At 45.2% G+C, this 18,632-nt stretch overlaps 2 protein-coding genes across 2 annotated transcripts in view; both read left to right on the top strand.

Annotated features, from left to right (window-relative positions):
* The first annotated feature begins 315 nt into the window (after nucleotides 1–315).
* LOC144366465 (interleukin-20 receptor subunit beta-like) overlaps nucleotides 316–18,632 on the top strand; it is a 31,473-nt gene continuing 13,156 nt past the window's right edge. The window contains exons 1-5 of the mRNA XM_078020743.1: nucleotides 316–623; nucleotides 9,369–9,495; nucleotides 11,023–11,213; nucleotides 15,073–15,197; nucleotides 17,249–17,465. Of these exons, the coding sequence (XP_077876869.1) occupies nucleotides 398–623; nucleotides 9,369–9,495; nucleotides 11,023–11,213; nucleotides 15,073–15,197; nucleotides 17,249–17,465 (886 nt within the window). The 5' untranslated portion in view covers nucleotides 316–397. The remainder of the gene's footprint in view (nucleotides 624–9,368; nucleotides 9,496–11,022; nucleotides 11,214–15,072; nucleotides 15,198–17,248; nucleotides 17,466–18,632) is intronic.
* Nucleotides 4,345–18,632, top strand: part of LOC144366833 (uncharacterized) — a 284,013-nt gene continuing 269,725 nt past the window's right edge. Inside the window, exon 1 of the mRNA XM_078021672.1 lies at nucleotides 4,345–4,359. The gene's annotated coding sequence lies outside the window, so the exon portion shown is untranslated. The remainder of the gene's footprint in view (nucleotides 4,360–18,632) is intronic.

The raw sequence follows: 18,632 nt of genomic DNA, 5'->3' as shown, positions 1-18,632 counted from the left end.
ATGTCTTGATGATATAGATAAGAAAATCAGCAAAACTAGCCCTATCTCAAGGTCAAGAGAAGTCCCCACACGTCTTAACTTACATTCTTCCACTTGGGTTTTTCCTCCCAATGCCAACGCTCCTTCTGTCACTACAAACAGTCTTGCCCCCGTCTTGCCTGACTCCACTCCTGCCATAAACTCATCCTGCACGTGGATTAACAGCGCAGGCCCCTGTTTCCCAGGGCCCCCTGTGGGAAAGCTGCCAGTGACTTCTCTTCCCTTAGAGCTACTCTCCTTTGCCCAGATAACCAAGTGGGAAATCCTTGGCTTGGCCTTTAGGGGCCCCACAATCCCCTCTCTCCAATGTTCTCTCCCTGGCTTTCCCTCCAGGAACAACATTCTCTGGAAAAAACAGATGGGATTCCTTGTCCACTGCCCACCGCGGGCCCCACCTCCATGCCTGATCTCATGCTCAGGCGCTACCCTCGCACTGTCCTTCCTTGGACTCCATCTCACACTGCAGTCTCTCCAGGAGGACGAGCGATCCCACATTTCCACATGGAAAGACCACCCGGAGAAGCTGGGGCAGTGCCCGTACAGTGCGCCACAGGTGGAGGGCACCGGCCACTCTGGCAAGAAGGGTGAGTGAGTGAGTGACTGCAAACAGGCATTAGGACAAACACCTCGTGTCCCTCAGCATAGCCACTTGCAAACCAACAACCCACAGGCCAAGTGCAGTCTAAAGGTATGTTTTGTTTGGCCTATAGAATGTGTTTAGGATGTTGGCTACTAATTCAATTTTTTTCAAAACTGTAACTTACACAAAAATTTGAAATTATGATTTCTCTTTAAAAGATGGATAACATCTGGCAAGGTGGGGCTGTGTTATGGTTAGTTATTGCTGTTTGCCCCAATACTTCATCACCTGAACTTAATATTTTCCCGTGTTCTGTGAGTCAGCTGGGCAGTCCTTTTGGAGTCCACTTAGCTGATCCAGAAGGTCATGAGCACTGGGTGTTCTAGGAGGATCGTGCTCACATCTCTTGGCCATGTGCATCTAGAGCATCGAGAGAGCAAGCACCAACACTCATGGGCTTCGCACACCTCTGCTTGTGGACATCTGCTAATGTCCCATTGGCCAAAGCAAGTCCCATGGCCCACTTCAGGTTCAAGGGCTGGAGAAATGGACCCTAACTGTATGGAAAGGAATTGCAAAGTCACCTTGCAAAGGGGCAGCATTCAAGGATCAGAAGACTTGGTGAGCATTTTTGCAATCTATGATCAACCCCATGACACAGCTGGAGGTGGGTGACTGTGCTTTTCTTAGGGCAAGGGACATGCCCTCCTGATCATCACAAGCCCTGTCCCCTCTGTCACTGAATCATTCCCACCTAGCTGGCTGGTTTTATATTGCTCTTGAGGGCACTGCAGATTAAACCCACACTGCTCTCTGGTGAGCCCAGGGAGCCCTGGCCAGCCCTCTGCAGGCTTCTGGTAACTGCCATCTTCCCCTGACACGAACTTCTCTGCAAATGGCTATAAGGTAACACCAGGGACCCAAGAGCTTGAAGACAGAGTAATCACAGACCTGCATGAAAAAGTTGAAGAGTGAGAACATTCAAATAGAAGCACACAAAATATCAAGAGGTGACCACAGAGGACAGTTGACAAGAAACAGCATGGGGCACAGGCTCTCAGCCCTGGCTGCACCTCAGAATCCCCTAGCAGCCTTAAAGTTACTGGTGGCATGAGCCACATCCTGACCAGTAAAATCAGAATCTCAGGGGCAAAGCTGAACAAAGTACCTTCCTAAAAACTTCCCAAGGAATCTGACCAACAGTGAGGTTGGGAATCCGTAGCATTGGGATATTTCTATTTCAACTCTGAAAGTGAGGGATGCTGATGCATTTTTCAGGGACTATGCAGTTTCCTGTTCTGTGACCCAAAGCTAACTTACAAAAGATTAACCCAGTCAACTGGCCACCCACCTCCCCAGATCTAGATGTTCTGCCGCCTCAGAAAATATGGGGCTCTGCTGAGGACTGTCTTTTGGTACCAGGTGCATTACCCTTAGTGCCTGCTGCCTGGAGGAGGTCTCTGAAAGACCTGGAGTCGCAAAATCTATGGCTTCTGTAGACATGCATTAAACAAAATGGCTCACACTGGAGTCAGCCAGGACTCTGACTTATTTTCTGTTCTTCTTCTATTTGCTAAGTTGCTGAGGCTGGCTTTGAACTTGAGATCCTCCTGCCTCAGCCTCCCCGGCCACTGTGATTTCAGGCCAGTGCCACCATGCCCAGCTGTATTTCTTGATCTCTCAAAGTATTAGTCATCTGCATGCGTCTCTTATTTAGACAAAAAAAATATGAAACACACAGAGGGAGGGCATTGAGCATCTCTGGCTAAAATGATTTTCTCTCCACTGAAGTCTCTCATGATCACAATGAAGCCTGTCATTTTGTAGATGCTGGGACCAAGGGCAAGACTTGGAACCAAGTAACCATCTCCTCCTCCTATCATTTGCCTGCTCACTCATTCATTCACCCACTCACTCACAGAGAGGACTTAGTAGAATCCACCTGTTAGAAGGGGCCTGACTTCTGTGGGAGAACAGTAGGCCAGATGGGAGCCCAATGTTCCACCCCACACATAAGGGCCCTGTGGACTCTCTCCAGCAGGCTACTAGCCCACTGGGAAGCAAGGGAGCAGGGGATGCCATTCAGCCCAGAGTTGAATGACAGGGCCAGCCCAGGAAAGATGGGAAGCAGGACTAAAACACTCTGACCTCCTACACACTTGCATGGCCTGAAGGAAATGACCAGCGTCACTGTGTGCCAGACACTGGGCTGGACCCAACCTGCGTGGTCATCCCACAAGGTGACTGCGATTTACCAATCCCACCTTACAGAGGCTCAAGGAGGAGACCAGCCCATGATCTGGAAACTGCTCCATCAGAACAGGGGTTCTTGCCTCTCTCTCCACCCTCTGTTTCTTATCCCTCCAAAGGACACAGACTAAGAGCAGCTGCTTGGAAGCTCCAAGTCATCCAGAGGAGCCTGTCTGTCACAGCAAACACACAGAGCCCACCCTGGAGCTGGGTCCCGCAGGCCCAGGAAGAGCCAGGGCTGCAAACCCCATCCTGCGCTGGGACCCTTGGTTGTTTTCCTGCAGGTACAGAGCGCATAGCGCTGCTCCGGAGCCAGGCCAGCAAGACCTGAAATCAGGTCTCCATGCAATCCAGCTCAGTCCCAGCGGATGGGAGGTCTCTCCTGTGGCACAGGCTTGACAGCTCCAAGTGACCCCCAACTCGCAGGGCTGCCCTCCAGCCCACGGTTTGCTTTCCGGCTTCGCAGTTCTCCAGAGCAGCCTGTGCTCTCAGGGCGCAGAGGACAGAGAAAGCGCCCCGAGCAGAGGGGCTCCTGCCCCACGTCCCCACAGGGGCCCTCGTTCGCAGCAGCCGGTGCTGGCTTTTAGCCGGTTCGTTTTCTCTGGGGAGGCGTCTGGCGCGGGGAGGGCGACCAGACGCGCTGCGATCCGGGCGCCCTCGAGCACCGGGGACGGCGTCCCTTACCCTTTGGGCGAGAGGCTCATCGCGGGGCTCCAGATGTAAGTGACTCACCCAGGCGGCTGGGCGGTTCCGGGGCATCACGGCTGCGGCGCACCAGAAAGGGATGCTACAGAGCCAGCAGACTCTGCCCCCAGCAGGCTGGCAGAAGGCCCCGGTTGCGCTGGGCTGTCTAGGTGACACAGCGGATCGGCCCGGGGGCGAAGGACCTAAATGGAAATTACTTTCCATTTAGTTTTGCTGTGACTCTAAAACTTCCCTACAAAATTAAAAAAAAATGGTGATGACAATGAAGAGACCATCAGGGTGACAAGGTAGAGTGTGCTGATGGAATGAGTGGGCTTCTTGTCTAGTATGAGATAACTGTCTTTATGTGGATTTGTCTCTGTGTCTTCTATTCTGTACCATTGCCCTACATGTCTATTTTGGTGCTAATACCATGCCAATTTTTGTTACTATAGCTTTGTAGTATAGTTTAAGGCCCGGTATTGTGTTGTCTCCTACTTCACTCTTCTTGCTAAGGATTGCTTTGGCTATTCTGGGTCTTTTATTTTTTTAAATGAATGTCATGATTGCCTTTTCTATTTCTATAAGGAATGATGGGATTTTAATTGGAATCACATTGAATCTGAATAGCACTTTGGGTAGTATGGCCATTTTGACAATATTAATTTTGCCTTTCAAAGAGCATGGAGATTGTTCCATCTTCTAAGGTGTTCTTCAATTTCTTTCTTTAGTGTTCTGTAGTTTTCATTGTACAGGTCTTTCACCTCTTTTGTTGATTCCCAAGTTTTTTTTTTTTTTTTTTTGAGGTTATTGTGAATGGAGTAGTTTTTCTAATTTCTTTTTCAGAAGATTCATCACTGATGTATAGAAATGCATTTGATTTATGGGTATTGATTTTATATTCTGCTACTTTGCTGAATTCATTTATTAATTCTAGAAGTTTTCTGGTGGAGTTTCTTGGATCCTCTATAGAATCATGTTGTCAGCAAATAATGATAGTTTCAGTTCTTCTTTTCCTATTTCCTATTTTCATATTCCTTTAATTTCTTTCATCTGTCTAATTGCTCTGGCTAGAATTTAAGGACAATGTTGAATAGGAGTGGTGAAAGAGGGCATCCCTGTATTGTTCCAGTTTTTAGAGGGAGTGCTTCCAATTTTTATTATAATTCTTGGAATTGAGTAGATTAGTTCCTCTGCTTTATTTGCAAAATTATTTTAGTTTGGGTTAGTTAGCTGCTCAGCACATGCTGAGTGTGTGTGTACACACACACACACAGAGAGAGAGAGAGAGAGAGAAGAAAAAGTAGTTTGGGTTATTCTAATTCCTTTGCCTTTTAAAATAAAATTTACAAAAACAATCTTGACAGGCCTTTGATAGAATTGTGTGAAACCTGTGTGTCAGTTTGGAGGAGAATTGCCATCTGAACTATTTTGAATATTCCAATCATGAACATGATATGTCTCTCCATTTATTTAAGTCTTTTTTAGTTTTTCACATCAACATTGAAAACTTTTCTCCATATCAATCCTGATATATTTTGTTGGATTTGCATTCATGCATTTCACTGTTTTTTTGAGTGATTGTAGTTTTAATTTCTATGTGTAAATCTTCATTGCTAATCTATGGAAATATGATTAATTTTTGTTTATCTTATGTCTTTCGAACTTACTTGGAATATCAAGAATTGTTTTTGTTCTTGTTTTATTCCATGGGATTTTCTACATACGCTATTATATCATCTGTAAATTGAGGGAATTTTACTCCTTCCTTTCTAATCTGTATTTTTTTATTCTTTTGCATTCCTTAATACAGTGACTAGAATTTCTAGTATTCTGTTGAATAAGAGTGGTGAGAGTGGAAATCCTTGCCTATTCTTGTTCTTAGTGGGGAAGAATTCAGTCTCTTACTATGTTGCTAAAATCATAGCTGTAGACTTTTTGTGGATGGTCTTTCTTAAGTTCACATAAACTCTTTGCTCTTTTTAATTGAAGAGAGACTTTGTTTTATTTTAATCATGTATGAGTGTTAGGTTTTATAAATACTTTTTCTGTGTCAACTGAAAAGATGTGGTTTTTCTTCTTTAGTTTATTGACATGGTGGATTGCACTAGTTGATTTTTAAATGTTGAACCACCCTTGCATACCTGGAAAAAATCCTACTTGGTCATAATTTTTATACATTATTAGATTTGGATTACTAATATTTTATTGATTTTTTTGCACCTAAGTTCGTAAAAACACTTATGCAAGTTATTTTTGTTTGGGTTGGGGCTGTATCTCAGTGGTAGAGAATTTGCCTAGCACATACAAGACTCTGTGTTCAATCTCCAGCATTGTAAACAAACAAACAAAATATAAATTATCTTTGTCTGGTTTTGCCATCAGGGTAATTCTAGCCTCATAAAATAAGTTGGAAAGTTTTCTTTCCTCTTCTATGTATTGAAATAGTGTGTGTAAAGTTTGTGTTAATTCCTCTGTAAATGTTTGGTAGCATTCTCTAGTGAAACCATCTGGGTCTGAAGACTTAATTTTTGAGGGCTTTTAAAGTATATAATTGAAGTATATTAATGAATAAATTATATTAATACATAATTTTTATTATATGAAATGTAGCCTTACATTTATACAGCTTCATATTTTCAAAATAGTTTTTTAAAAAATTTTCCCAGAGGAAGGATGTCAGAGCAGACCATGCTTCACCCTCCTGTCCCACCCCCACCCCCACATGGCCTTTTTCCTTTCCATCTCTTTGATGATTTCAAAGTTAGGAATTGGGAGGTCAGGAAGCCTCCTTGTGGGTGCCCCAGGTGTTTCCTCATAGGGCTGACTGTGGCTAGTACGTGTGAGATGAAGGTGTATCACCAGTGTCCTACATTAGAGAAGAGGCAAGGGAATCAGATGGGGTGTCCCCAGAAGCCCCCTGGCCCCATTTCTTTGTGGTAAGAGGGCTTGATAACAAACAGCAGGTACCAATATGGAGATAGGCACAGAGGGCCCCAGCTGTCCCCTCACTCCACTGTGCTATTGATGTTATCACTGTGATTATAACAGCAAAGAGAGGCAGGTGTTGGGCATTAAAATAGGAACATGTAAAATGGAGGAGAGAGGATTTCAGTAGAGGGTCAAGATCACTCTGGGGTTACCTGCAAGGTTACGCTTTGGGGTACCCAAAGTCCTTATGAGAGTAGATTCAGCTTCACAGGCTTCTTTCATTCTGAGCAAACCATTCTGGGTGTACCGCACACATCTATGTGAGCAGATACTTATGTCCCAGATTGGCTCATGGCCTTGCAATTGCTCTGGGGTGGAGTCTCTAGGCTGGCTTAGCACCTCTTATGACTGGACTCACTTCATAGCTGACCCGAGCCTGCACTCCCCACCTGGAAGCTGATGGCCCATTTTGCACTGTTAGAGGTCATGAAGGGATGTGCTTTTATACCAAATGTTGGCATGAGCAGGAGAGGAATATGACAAGAAGCTGGCAAGCGCCTGCATGGGTTTGCCACAAAGGAGTGGGAGGCTCAGGTTAATTCAAGTTGCTTAAGGTGACATAGCACATGACTGCTTCAAAGCCTGGAATAAGGGCCTGTCATAAGCAATGTCCTTCAGGGTTAATGTCCAGAATATATAAGGAATTCAAATAGCAAAACAAACAAAACACCCAAATAATCTGATTGAAAAAATGGATAATAGATCTAAATAGACATTTATTTTTAAAAAGACACACAAATGGCTAACAAGTATATGAAAAATGTTCAATATCATTAATCATAAGGTAAATGCAAATCAAAACCACAATGATTTAACACCTCACCCCAGTAAGAGTGACTTATCAGGGCTGGGTTGTAGCTCAATGGCAGAATGCTTGCCTAGCATGTTTAAGATTCTGGGTTTAATTTCCAGGACAGACCAAAAACAAATGTCTATTATCAAAGAGATTAAAGATAACAAGTACTGACAAGTATGGGAATATTTGCACACTATTATTAGGAATATAAATTAATATAGTGACTATTGAAAACCGTGTGGAGCTTTCTCAAAAAATTAAAAAATAAGACTACCATATGATCCAGCAATCATACTACTGGGTATATATCCAAAGGAAATGAAATCAGTATGTTGAAGAGATATCTACATCCCTGTGTTCATTGCAGCACTATTCACAATAGACAAGAGATGGAAATAACCTAAATGATTAATTTATAAAAAGACAAAACTGTGTTACATGTACAGTGGAATACTGTTTGTCCATAAAAAGGATGAAATTATTTCATTTGCAACATCGTGGATGTAACTGGAGGAATTTACTTTAAATGAAACCAGGCAGAATCAGAGATATTACATGATCTCATTCAGATGTGGGATCCCAAAACGTGGATCTCATAGAGATTTAGAACAGAGTGGTGATTACCAGAGCATGGGGGGAGGAGGAGAGAGGGAGGGAAGAGGAAACAGTTTGGCCAACAGGTACTAAATTATATTCAGATTTGAGAAATTCTGATATTTTGAATGGCAGCTATTATGAAGACAACAACCATAAGTGTAGGGGAGGATGTGGGGGAAAAGGCACACTCATACATTGCTGGTGGGACTGCAAATTGGTGCAGCCAATATGGAAAGCAATATGGAGATTCCTTGGAAATCTGGGAATGGAACCACCATTTGACCCAGCTATCTCTCTCCTCGGGCTATACCCAAAGGACTTAAAAACAGCATACTACAGGGACACAGCCACATCAATGTTTATAGCAGCACAATTCATAATAGCTAAACTGTGGAGCCAACCTAGATGTCCTTCAGTGGATGAATGGATATAAAAAAATGTGGCATATATACTCAATGGAATTTTACTCAGCAATATGAGAGAATAAAATTATGGTATTTGCAGGTAAATGGATGGTGTTGGAGAAGATGATACTAAGTGAAATTAGCCAATTCCCCCCCAAAAAATGCTGAATGTTTTCTCTGATATAAGGAGGTTGACTCATAATGGGGTAGGGAGGAGGAGCATGGGAGGAATAGATGAATTCTAGATAGGAAAGAGGGGTGAAAAGGAAAGGAAGAGGGCAGGGGATTAGCAAGGATGGTGGAATATGATGGACATCATTAATCAAAGTACATGTATGAAGACACAAATTGGGTGTCAATATACTTTATATACAAACAGAGATATGAAAAATTGTGATATATATGTGTAATAAGAATTGTACTATATAAAGACATGAATTGGTGTGAAAAAAATTCTGATATTGCACAGTAGAGTGAGTATAGATAATGTATTAGATATTTCTAAAAGGTTGGAAGAAAGGACTTTGGATGTTTTTTCCCCACAAAGCAATAATACATGTTTGAGGAGATAGATACTGATTTGAACATTACACAATATGTGTGTGTATCAAAGCACCATGTGGTAGGTGTACCATAAATATGTACAATTTTTATATGTTTGTTAAAATAAGTACATACATATTATGCCTATATAATAGGGTTTGGTTTTCTCATTTGTATAGTGGATGAACCAATGGTCCTTAGTCCCAGTAGGGTAATGAGGATTAAAGGAACAATCTAGCACATAGCTTAATAGAATATAAGATCTTGCTTAAGATTACCCATTATTATTGTTAATATACCTTTTTATCACAAAGGCAGAATTATAACTATGGTAGCCAAAACTTAGCATTAACACAAGTATGATAAAATTGGAGTTGTCATCATTCATAAACCTGTGTGGCCTTTCACTGGACGCTACCAGTCTGAAGCTGTGGCATTCCCCCATGTCAGCCACCCCTCAGCCTTCCTCTCTGCCTTCACTCAGATGGAGTGGCCAGTCTGCCTGCCCCTCAGAACCTCTCTGTGAACTCAACCAACATGAAGCATCTCTTGACATGGAGCCCAGTGATCCTGGCTGGAGAAACAGTACACTGTTCTGTTGAGTATCAGGGGTGAGTGATTGGTTTTTGTTTGAATAATTTTTCCTCCCTCAGACAGTAATTAGTTTCTGGAGACACAGCCCCTTCCTTCTTGGCTCAAGGAGGCCTTGTGAGCCCAGGGATGGATTATCTCCAATGATCTGCCCCCTCTGTGTGAGTGGGCATTGAAAGAGTCAAGGAAGCAAGGAACTGCCCTTTGGTTTTGACAGTGAACTCTCTAGAAACATGAATGTGTAGACATACATTTTGTTGTGGCTTCTTTTCAACAGTGAGTCAGCTGTCCAAAGAGTTTGACCCTGACTTGAGATGGACAAATCATTGGAGATCCAGATCCTTTGGGAGGAGAGAGAGATCTCAGTTTTCTTGACTATATATAGTCTTGTACTTAGAAGCCAAAACAAATATTCACCCTAAAGATCAGCTGGCCCTGGGGCCTACCAGGCTCTAGTCTTCTCCAGGAATTTGCAACTGTTGAGTAGTGACAGCAGCAGAGAAAGTGCTCAATGTATTTCATTGGCAGTAAATACAAACTGATCACATTATTTAGAAGTGTGTAAGTATTGTAGGCTCAAGACACAGCTGACAACATTTCTGGATATAGGGAACTTAATATATGAAGGAGGAGATGGGCAGAAAATATACTAGGTCCATTCTTTTTCAATATGGTATCCTTTAGCTACAGGGAGTTATTTAAGTTTAAATTAAACTTAAATATCTGCTTCCCAGTCACACAGGTCACATTTTGGATGCTCCAGGGCCATATGTGGCTAGTGGCTGCCATATTGAGCACTACCAGTACTGAACATTTTCATCAATTCAGAAAGTTCTACTGGGTAGCAATGCTTGAGGCAATTTCAGAGAGTGATTTGTGCTAGAACAACTGTAAGGCTGAGGCAAAAGGGCTGACTCTGCAGCTGCTTTGTAATAGGTGGTTGGAAAGGCCTCTCTGAGGTGGTGATCCTTACATCAGATCTGCAAGGAACCATCCCTGTGAACAGCAGGGACAGATCATTTGAGAGAGTGAACAGCTGGTCAAAGGTCCTTTGGAATTAAGAGATCAGCATTCTGGGAAAAATGACCAGGAGGTCAGTGTGGCAAGAATATCTCTCTTCTGAGCAGGGTGAGAGAGAAGGCCAGAATCTTATAGCAATGGGGATGAGTTTGGATTCCATTCTAAGTGCTGTAAAAAGCCATGGAAGACAGAAATGTCATGGTGTGCTGAGGGTGGTGAATGGCTTGAAGAACAGCAAGAGTGGAGGCTGGGAGACCTCAGCAAGGCAGGATATGAGGGTGGCTGAGATAAGGGTGCTGACTGTGGACATGGAGAGAAATACACAGATTGGGGTTCATGCCTAGGTTTCCCTTGGCTGGTGACAAAAGGAGTGAATAATGGATGGTTGGTGAGGGAAGAGAGTGGAGGAGCTGGGGGTGGGGAGCAAATGCTGACTATGAAGAGTGGGAGAATGGAGACAGTTCCCATCACCTTTGCGCCTGGGTCAAGGGGTTGGTGTGACACTGCATCTTCTTTTCTTTGGCCAGAGAGTACGAGAGCCTGTACATAAGCTGGATCTGGATCCCCACCAGCTGGTGCACAGTCATTGAAGAACCCAAGTGTGACGTCACGGATGACATCACTGCCACAGTCCCTTACAAACTCCGCGTCAGGGCCACATTGGGCTCCCAGACTTCTGCCTGGAGCACCCTAAAGCACCCCTTTAATCAAAACTCAAGTAAGGCACTTTTTTTCCTTACTCTCTGCTCTACCATGCTCCCCTTCTCATGTTCACCAAGACTTTCAGGATCCTTTTTATCATCAAAATAATCTTGCAAAGCCAGAGTATGGTGGATGTAAACCACTCTTACTGATACATTTTTGAAAAATATTTTTAGCTATAGATGGACATGATACCTTTGTTTTTATTTGTTTGTTGATTTATTTAATGAGGTGCTGAGGATCAAACCCAGTGCCTCACATGGGCTAGGCAAGCGCGCGACCACTGAGCTAAACCCCCAGCTCGCTGATATATTTTTAAAATTGCTGATCACTTCCCTCTCTTTGGTTCTTTGACTTTGGATGTCGTTGCTGACTGTCTTGGTCAGGGTTTGTGGATGGTGGAGACCCTGGCATTGGGAACCTGGCTATTCCGGAAATAGGGAGATAGCTCTAAGATTGCCTCTGACTACACCACTCATACCTCCATAAATCTTATACTGCCTCCCTTCTGGTGCCTCCTGAATTCCATATTTACTGACTGTCAGCAACTTTGTTGTTTAAAAAGATCTATTTCTTTAATGGCCATGAGAAATAGTACCCTTCTGTGGTTGCTGGGAAATGACTCTTCTAATTGCTATAGTACCTGGAAAATGATTGAAAAAGAAGACAAGAATCCGGGTAGGTGTTCACATATAGCTGAGTGCAAGCAATGGCCAGAGCATGACAGGATGTGCAGAGGTGGAAAACAGTAGAAGCTAGGACTTGATGGATGGCAGGGGGTAGAGAAGCAGCTATCCATGTGGCTTTGATATGAAGCTTGTCAAGTCAACAGAAGGTAGCCATGGAAGAGAGAGTGTCTAGGCAAGGTCTGTCTCACAGCACAATCCTTCTGGCTGCTGTGTGGAAAGTGACCTGGAATGGGTAAGCCTGTCCAGAGCAGTGGAAGAGCGAGGAGAGGGTTGTAACACTCCAGCTGATTCAAGATGGAGCCCAGTCCCAAGCGTGGAGGAGAAGGAGGAGGAGGAAAGGATGAATTCAAGAGACATGATGAGTTAGAAAGGATGGGGCTTGGAGACCAGTTATTAGGGGATATGGCTGGGAGAGATGGTGATGGTGTCCAGCTTCTGATTAGAGTCAGAGAGAATGCCATCCAAAGCAGAGACACTGGGAGAAGCAACTGGTCTTGAGCAATGAGAGACATCTGTGTCTCTGTGCCCTTTGTGATGGAGATTCCAGCAGAATAGCATGCCATGGATGCCTGACTGGCAGCTGGACATCAGGATCTGGGCCTCAGAGAGGTCAAAGCCAGAGACATACAACACAGAGTTGGTAGCTAAAGATTTGGGAGAGTATAAGATTATCCAGGGAGAAGATATGGGAGACAAAGAGACCCTGGGGTCTTGGGGAACCTCAGGGTTTAACATGTCTATGGAGAGAAGATGGATGGGCTGGAAGGTCATGGAGGGAGAAAAGGCTGAAGGAGGCCCCTGCATGGGTCCTCAAGAAAGTGACCTCATGGAATGGAGGGGATGACAGTGTGGTTGCCGGGGTGGAAGACTGATGGAGATGGGAAGCAACAGGGCAGCTCTTCCCCTAAGCAGGTGTGGGTGAGAATGCAGACGGTTGGGAGCTGCAGGAAGAACAAGGGCAAGGGCCTTTGGTAGCCTTTTATTCAGAGGTGGCAGAAGATTCTCTGCTGTGAGTGAGGGCAGAGAAAGTAATGGGACAAGGTCAGGGTGGTTAAGGAACTTGTGACATTGGGTGGACCTTAGAAGGTGGGGGCGCCCAAGCAAGAGGCTGAGGAAGATGAAGACAGCTTTGAAAGGGAAGTTGGCTCCGTGGAACTTGAGGGATGTGGTTCAAATCCCAGTTCAGTCACTTGATGCTTGGGTCCCTGCCTTTTCCTCTGTAAAAGGGGCAACAGGTTGCTTCACTGGATAGTTGTAGGGACCACATGAGAAGAAATGTGTAAATTACTCAGCGGAGTGCTATCCTACCATAGCACTCAACTGTGGGTAGGTGTTATCACTTTTTGCTCTAGGGATGCCTGGAGTCGAGAGCCAGAGAACAGAGGAGTGGAGGGGTGGGGCAGGAACAGGATTGTTGGAATGAAATACCAGTAGGAATTGTGGTGCCATAAATGGATTCCTCCCTCTGGCCTCCTTCTCAGGCAATGGGAGGACTTAGTGGAAATGGCAGGATCCTAGGCACTGGGGGAGGGCACTGCAGCTCTGCCTCTGCCTGCAGTACCCAGGTAGCACCCAGCACCACCTCCCTCTGGCACCTGGGAGATGCCAAGACTATTGCTGGGGATTGGCAGCTGTTGGAAGGAAGACTGGGGTCAAATAGATAAGGGAGTGCCTTTCAAACTATGTGGGCAGGGCTGTGCTGTCAAACATGGGCTGAGAAGGCCAGAATAAACAGGAAAAGGTCTTGCTGCAGGGGGAGCTGAAGAAAGGAGCCTGTACTTGCATCAGAAGGTTGAAGATGTGTTCTTGAGCTGTCCTTGCACAGTGGAATCAGCAACTGGGCTGGGTGGCTTGGTGATCTCTTAAAGGCATTCCGTCTGTCCTTTTCTATTTGTAAAAGGCCACTCTGACTTTTCCCCAGGAATGTGAAAGATCCTTCTTTAAGGCTCCCCTATAGAGGATCTTCTGCCCTTAACCTTGTTGGGAGCAGGGGTTCTTAGCCTCAACTGCATGCTGGAGTCGAGGAGGAGCTTGAGAACCACACTCCTGGGGCCCATTCCTGGAGGGTCTGATTTGACTGATTTGTGTGCATCCTGGTCATTGGGAGTTAAAAATTATTCCTAGTTATTTTAATTATAGCTGGACTTGGGATTGCCTGGTACAAAGAATAAACACCCCTCATGGGGGAGCTAGAAACATAGACATGGGCTCAAATTCTGGTCATTAACTGTGATTCTGGGAAAGTCCCTTAACATTTCCATACAAACAGAATAATATTTACCCTCTTAGGTTTCCTGGGTGGATTAAATGAGACAAGTATGCAGAATGCTTAGGACAGAAGTTCCTGGCCCAACACTGTCAAAAAATTCTTCTCTGAACTTCGGGTCAATTTCTCTAATAATATCTATCCTCCATAAAGATGGAGGTCAGAGGACCTGGATCTGCAAGGCACATATGGATTCATCATCAGTAGCGAGGGGGTGGGAGCTGCCTCTGTGACCCCTTCTGTTCTTGGCCTGCTGGTGGGGATTCCTCTCTCTTTGGGATCCAAGTAATGTAAAAGATGATATTTATATTTAAATTGTAATTTCTAGAGTCAATGTTAAAATTTGTAAAAAGCCTTTGACTTGCCAATAATATCCCTCTGTCAGGATGTGAGATGAGGCCTAGAACAGAATAGCTAACCTATCCACAGGCCTCTGGTGGTTTGCAGATGTCTGAAAGTATTCAGATGCCTGTACATGCCACTGTCTATGAGAACTATAGGGATGCACATGCCCTGCTAGGTATGTTCATTCCTAAGGGGAAAAGATTGGGCCCAGCTATGCTCCACATAGATCCAAGTTCAGGCAGGTGTTTGGCAAGCATTAAGAAACGGCATCTGCTCATTAGATGAGCCAAGGTGAAGAGCAATGTCTACTAAAATATTAGGTTAGTGGAACCTGGAGCACACAATTTTAGAAGGGAAAGTAATAATGTCTACTTGAGTATGTAATCCCTTTTCCTCTTTTCTTGAGTATATATATTTCTGGAAAAGAATAGAAGACTTTATCGAAGTTAAGAGGCCAAAAAAAAAAAAAAAACAGAATCATAGTAAATCTTTGCCATTTGGGTTTCATTCATTCATCATTAAAAAAGTGGTCCTGCCTGGGACTGGCTTTGATTCTGCCCTTGTCTTGCCAACAGCCATCCTCACCCCACCCAGGATGGAGGTGTCCAAGGATGGCTTCCACCTGGTTATTGAACTGGAAGACCTGGGGCCACAGTTTGAGTTCCTCGTGGCCTACTGGAGGAGGGAGCCTGGTGCCAAGGTGAGTCGGGCTTTGCGGGGAGATGGCACAGCTCTCTGAGGGTGGGTGAGGAGAGCCAGATCCTGCAGTGCTCACTGTCTGGGCAGCCTGAGAATGAGCAGCTCTGGGTGAAGCCTGTGGAGGGAGAGATGACTAGATGCTGACCATTCCGTGGGCCTCTTTAAAAAATAAAAATGCCTTAGTCCACTTTGGTCTTGGCTGGGAACATTTTCAGGCAGATCTGCTGAAGTTTGGGGGACAGCCTCATGCCCCAAACTAAGCTAGATTGACCTGGAACATCTTTTGAATGGACTTTTCCCCTCTCTCATCAGCTGATCTCCTCAGCCAGTTAAGGGAAGCAGGCCAGGGTGTTCCAGATCAACTGGATGATTTCAAGAGCCTACGAGGCTGGTACAAGCCTCTTGAGGGTGTGGATCTTGGCAGGGAACAGAAGGGGGCAGCCAGCCAGGAGCTGGCTTATGAATAAGCCCATTTACTTAGGAGCAGGTAGGCCATGCAGAAAGCCCGGGAGGGAGCTGCCCCTCCCCGTGGGAAGGCTGCTATAGTCCAGGTGAGTGGAGTCCAGCCCTCACAAAACAGCAGCAGCAGAAGGGGTGGGGCACCAATGGAAAGTGAGGGGACACTCAAATCCATGGAGCCCCTGTCCAAGCTGAGAGGGAGACAGGGCCTAGAGGCCCGCTCCCATCAGCACCAGGAAGTAATGGGTTTTCTCAGAGTATTAATATGGGCTGTCACAGAATCCCTGAGCAGAGCTGGCAGAGCCTCCTTTCTCCAGGGACCCCTACCTGTGGTGGCCTTGCTTCCTTCCGCTGAGTCCTCTTCCTGTGGCTCCCTGCCCAGCTTACTCCCAGGCCCTGCCCTTCATCACACCTTCCAACATACGCCTATGATGGTTCCTTCCCAGCCACTCAAGGCCTCTGAGCCTGAGGCCTCTCACAGTATCCTCTCCCCTTTATCCCTACTTCCAGATCTAGGTATTCAGTTTCCCAAGACCAAAGTCTTTGGAGAGGAATCCCATTGTTCATGCTCATCGGGCCAAGCTTAGTGGTTGCAGGGAGCTAGTTGGTCTCTGATAGGACCCTTCTCAGACCGGAGGTATCCCAGATCACTTAGTGGTGTCTGAGGACAGTGCATATGCCCTGCCACACACTCAATAGGGGCTTTAGGTTGGGAAGTGTCCCCTGGAAGGTGGGTGGGGGCAGGTAGGGCAGGCAATAATACCAGCCCTTATCCCCATGAGGTCAGAGCCAACTGATAGGACATGGCATTGCCAACCAGACAGGTGGAGTGGTGCTGGGGACAGGGTCAGCACCTGGCAGGAGGCAGCACACAGCTCCCTCAGATTCTTTGGGACAGAGTGGCTCCCCACCCTTGTAACTGGCAGAGCCAGTGCTGAAAGAGAAGTATGTGCCCTGAGTCACCTAGGCTCAGCCTACACAAGCCTCTGCGGGCTCAGATGCAGAGCACAGGCCCGGGGCAGGCGGTGGATGTGGAAAGGTGGACATCGGAGTTCATAGACAGAGGGATGGATGGGCAAGTGGGGAGGCATGGCCCACCAGCTCTCTGATTTTATGCACTGATCTCTGTGGTAGCAGTGACCATGCCAAATCCTTGCCCAGTCAGATTTCCAAATTTCCAGTCTCTGCTCAAGTATCATCATTTCAGAAAGGTTTCCGCTAACCACATTGTCTAAACTAGTGCCTCCCTGTCACTCTCTAGCCCCTTGCCTTTTCTCTGCACAGCTTTTATGGCCCCCTGACATGTATGTATATATTGTTGGTCTTCCCCACGAAAGCTCTACAACAGCAGAGACTTTGCCTCCTTTGTTATATGCTCTGTCCCTGTTCCTGGAACAGTGCCTGATACTTATTAGGTGCCTAATAAACGTGAGTGGATAAATGAGCAAGTGAGTGCAAACATGCATGAGTAACAGGGAACATTCTGTACGTACCCCAGATAGGAAATTTCTGCAGTGTTCCCTTCCTGGCTCTCCTCAACCTTTCCAGGCCTGCTACCCTCAGAGAATAACTGTGTTTTCTATTCTCCCAAAGGAACAGACCAAAGTGGGGAGGAGTAGGGGTGTTCCTGTGCACCTGGAAACCATGGACCCAGGAGCCACATACTGTGTGAAGGCCCAGTCTCTGGTGAAGGTCATCGGGAGGCACAGTGCCTTCAACCAGGCAGAGTGTGTGGAGGTGCAAGGTAAAGAAGATCTGCCTGTCCCTTGGGCCCCCGCAGAGGTGACAGCCCCTCTTGGTGCATGCTCAGGTGCCTTTGATTCTGAGCCTTCGCTTGATTTCACAGACCTGGGTGGGTTCCGGTGGTGAATGTGTGCAGGAGGCCATCCTAGTGCTGGGTGGGGATCTTTAAGCAGCTGTCACTCTCCCCGTGAGAGCTTCCTCCTCCCTGGGCCAGATGTGTCAAGGCTGATGAATACTGCCTGTGATTAGAGGTGGCTGCAGGAGAGGCCACCAGGTTCCTTGGTGAGCCTGGGAAAGAGGTCATACACCATACAATGCCACAGTTTCTTTTATTGGAAGGGGCTTTATGGAGTGTCTCCAGAAGCCTCTTTTTTTTCCCCCCCTTGACATTAAAAAAAATTTTTTTTTTTTTAGTTGTAGATGGACACAATACCTTTAATTAATTAATTAATTTTTTATGTGGTGCTAAGGATTGAACTCATTGCATCACAGGTGCGAGGCAAGTTTTCTACCACTGAGCTACACCTCCAGACCCCCCTTGAAATGTTATGGTCTAAAAACTTGAATAACTTGAAAACCCTTTTGGAAAAAATAAACCCAACAAAATTCTACATCCTATGATCCTACCATTCAAATATCACCACTTGTGTGTGTGTGTGAGTGATCTTTTAGCCTTGAATATATAGTACATTCATATGGTGCAAAAAATATAAGAGACACATGGAAATTTTATTTTCCATATCCATTTTCCCCACCCATAAAATTCCTATACCCTCTACCATAGATACGGACTTCTTGCATATACTTCTGGAGACTTTTTAATGCATATACAAGTAAATGAGAATATGTTTACATATATTGCCTTTCCTTTTCTTTGTGGGGTGGGTACTAGGGATTGAACTCAGGGGCACTTGACCCCTGAGCCACATCCCTAGCCCTATTTTGTATTTTATTTAGAGACAGGGGTCTGTCTGAGTTGCTTAGCATCTCTCTGTTGCTGAGGCTAGCAAAAATGGTGGCATGTTCTATACATTTTTCTGGATCTTGTCTTTTTCATTTTATGTATCTTATAGATTTTGCTGTATTAATAAAGTAGTTCCTTTATCCTTCATTATTGCTACATACTATTTCATTAAATGTATATGAAATAACTGATTTAACTAGTCCCCTATTAATGGGCACTTAGTTTTTCCCAAAATATTTTGCTATTACAGCCAATGCTCTAATTAATTTC

Source organism: Ictidomys tridecemlineatus, chromosome 9, assembly GCF_052094955.1.
Source record: "Ictidomys tridecemlineatus isolate mIctTri1 chromosome 9, mIctTri1.hap1, whole genome shotgun sequence".
NCBI classification, from domain to species: Eukaryota; Metazoa; Chordata; class Mammalia; order Rodentia; family Sciuridae; genus Ictidomys; species Ictidomys tridecemlineatus.
The sequence above is the reverse complement of the archived record's forward strand: the minus strand, read 5'-3'. Positions and strand labels throughout refer to the sequence as shown.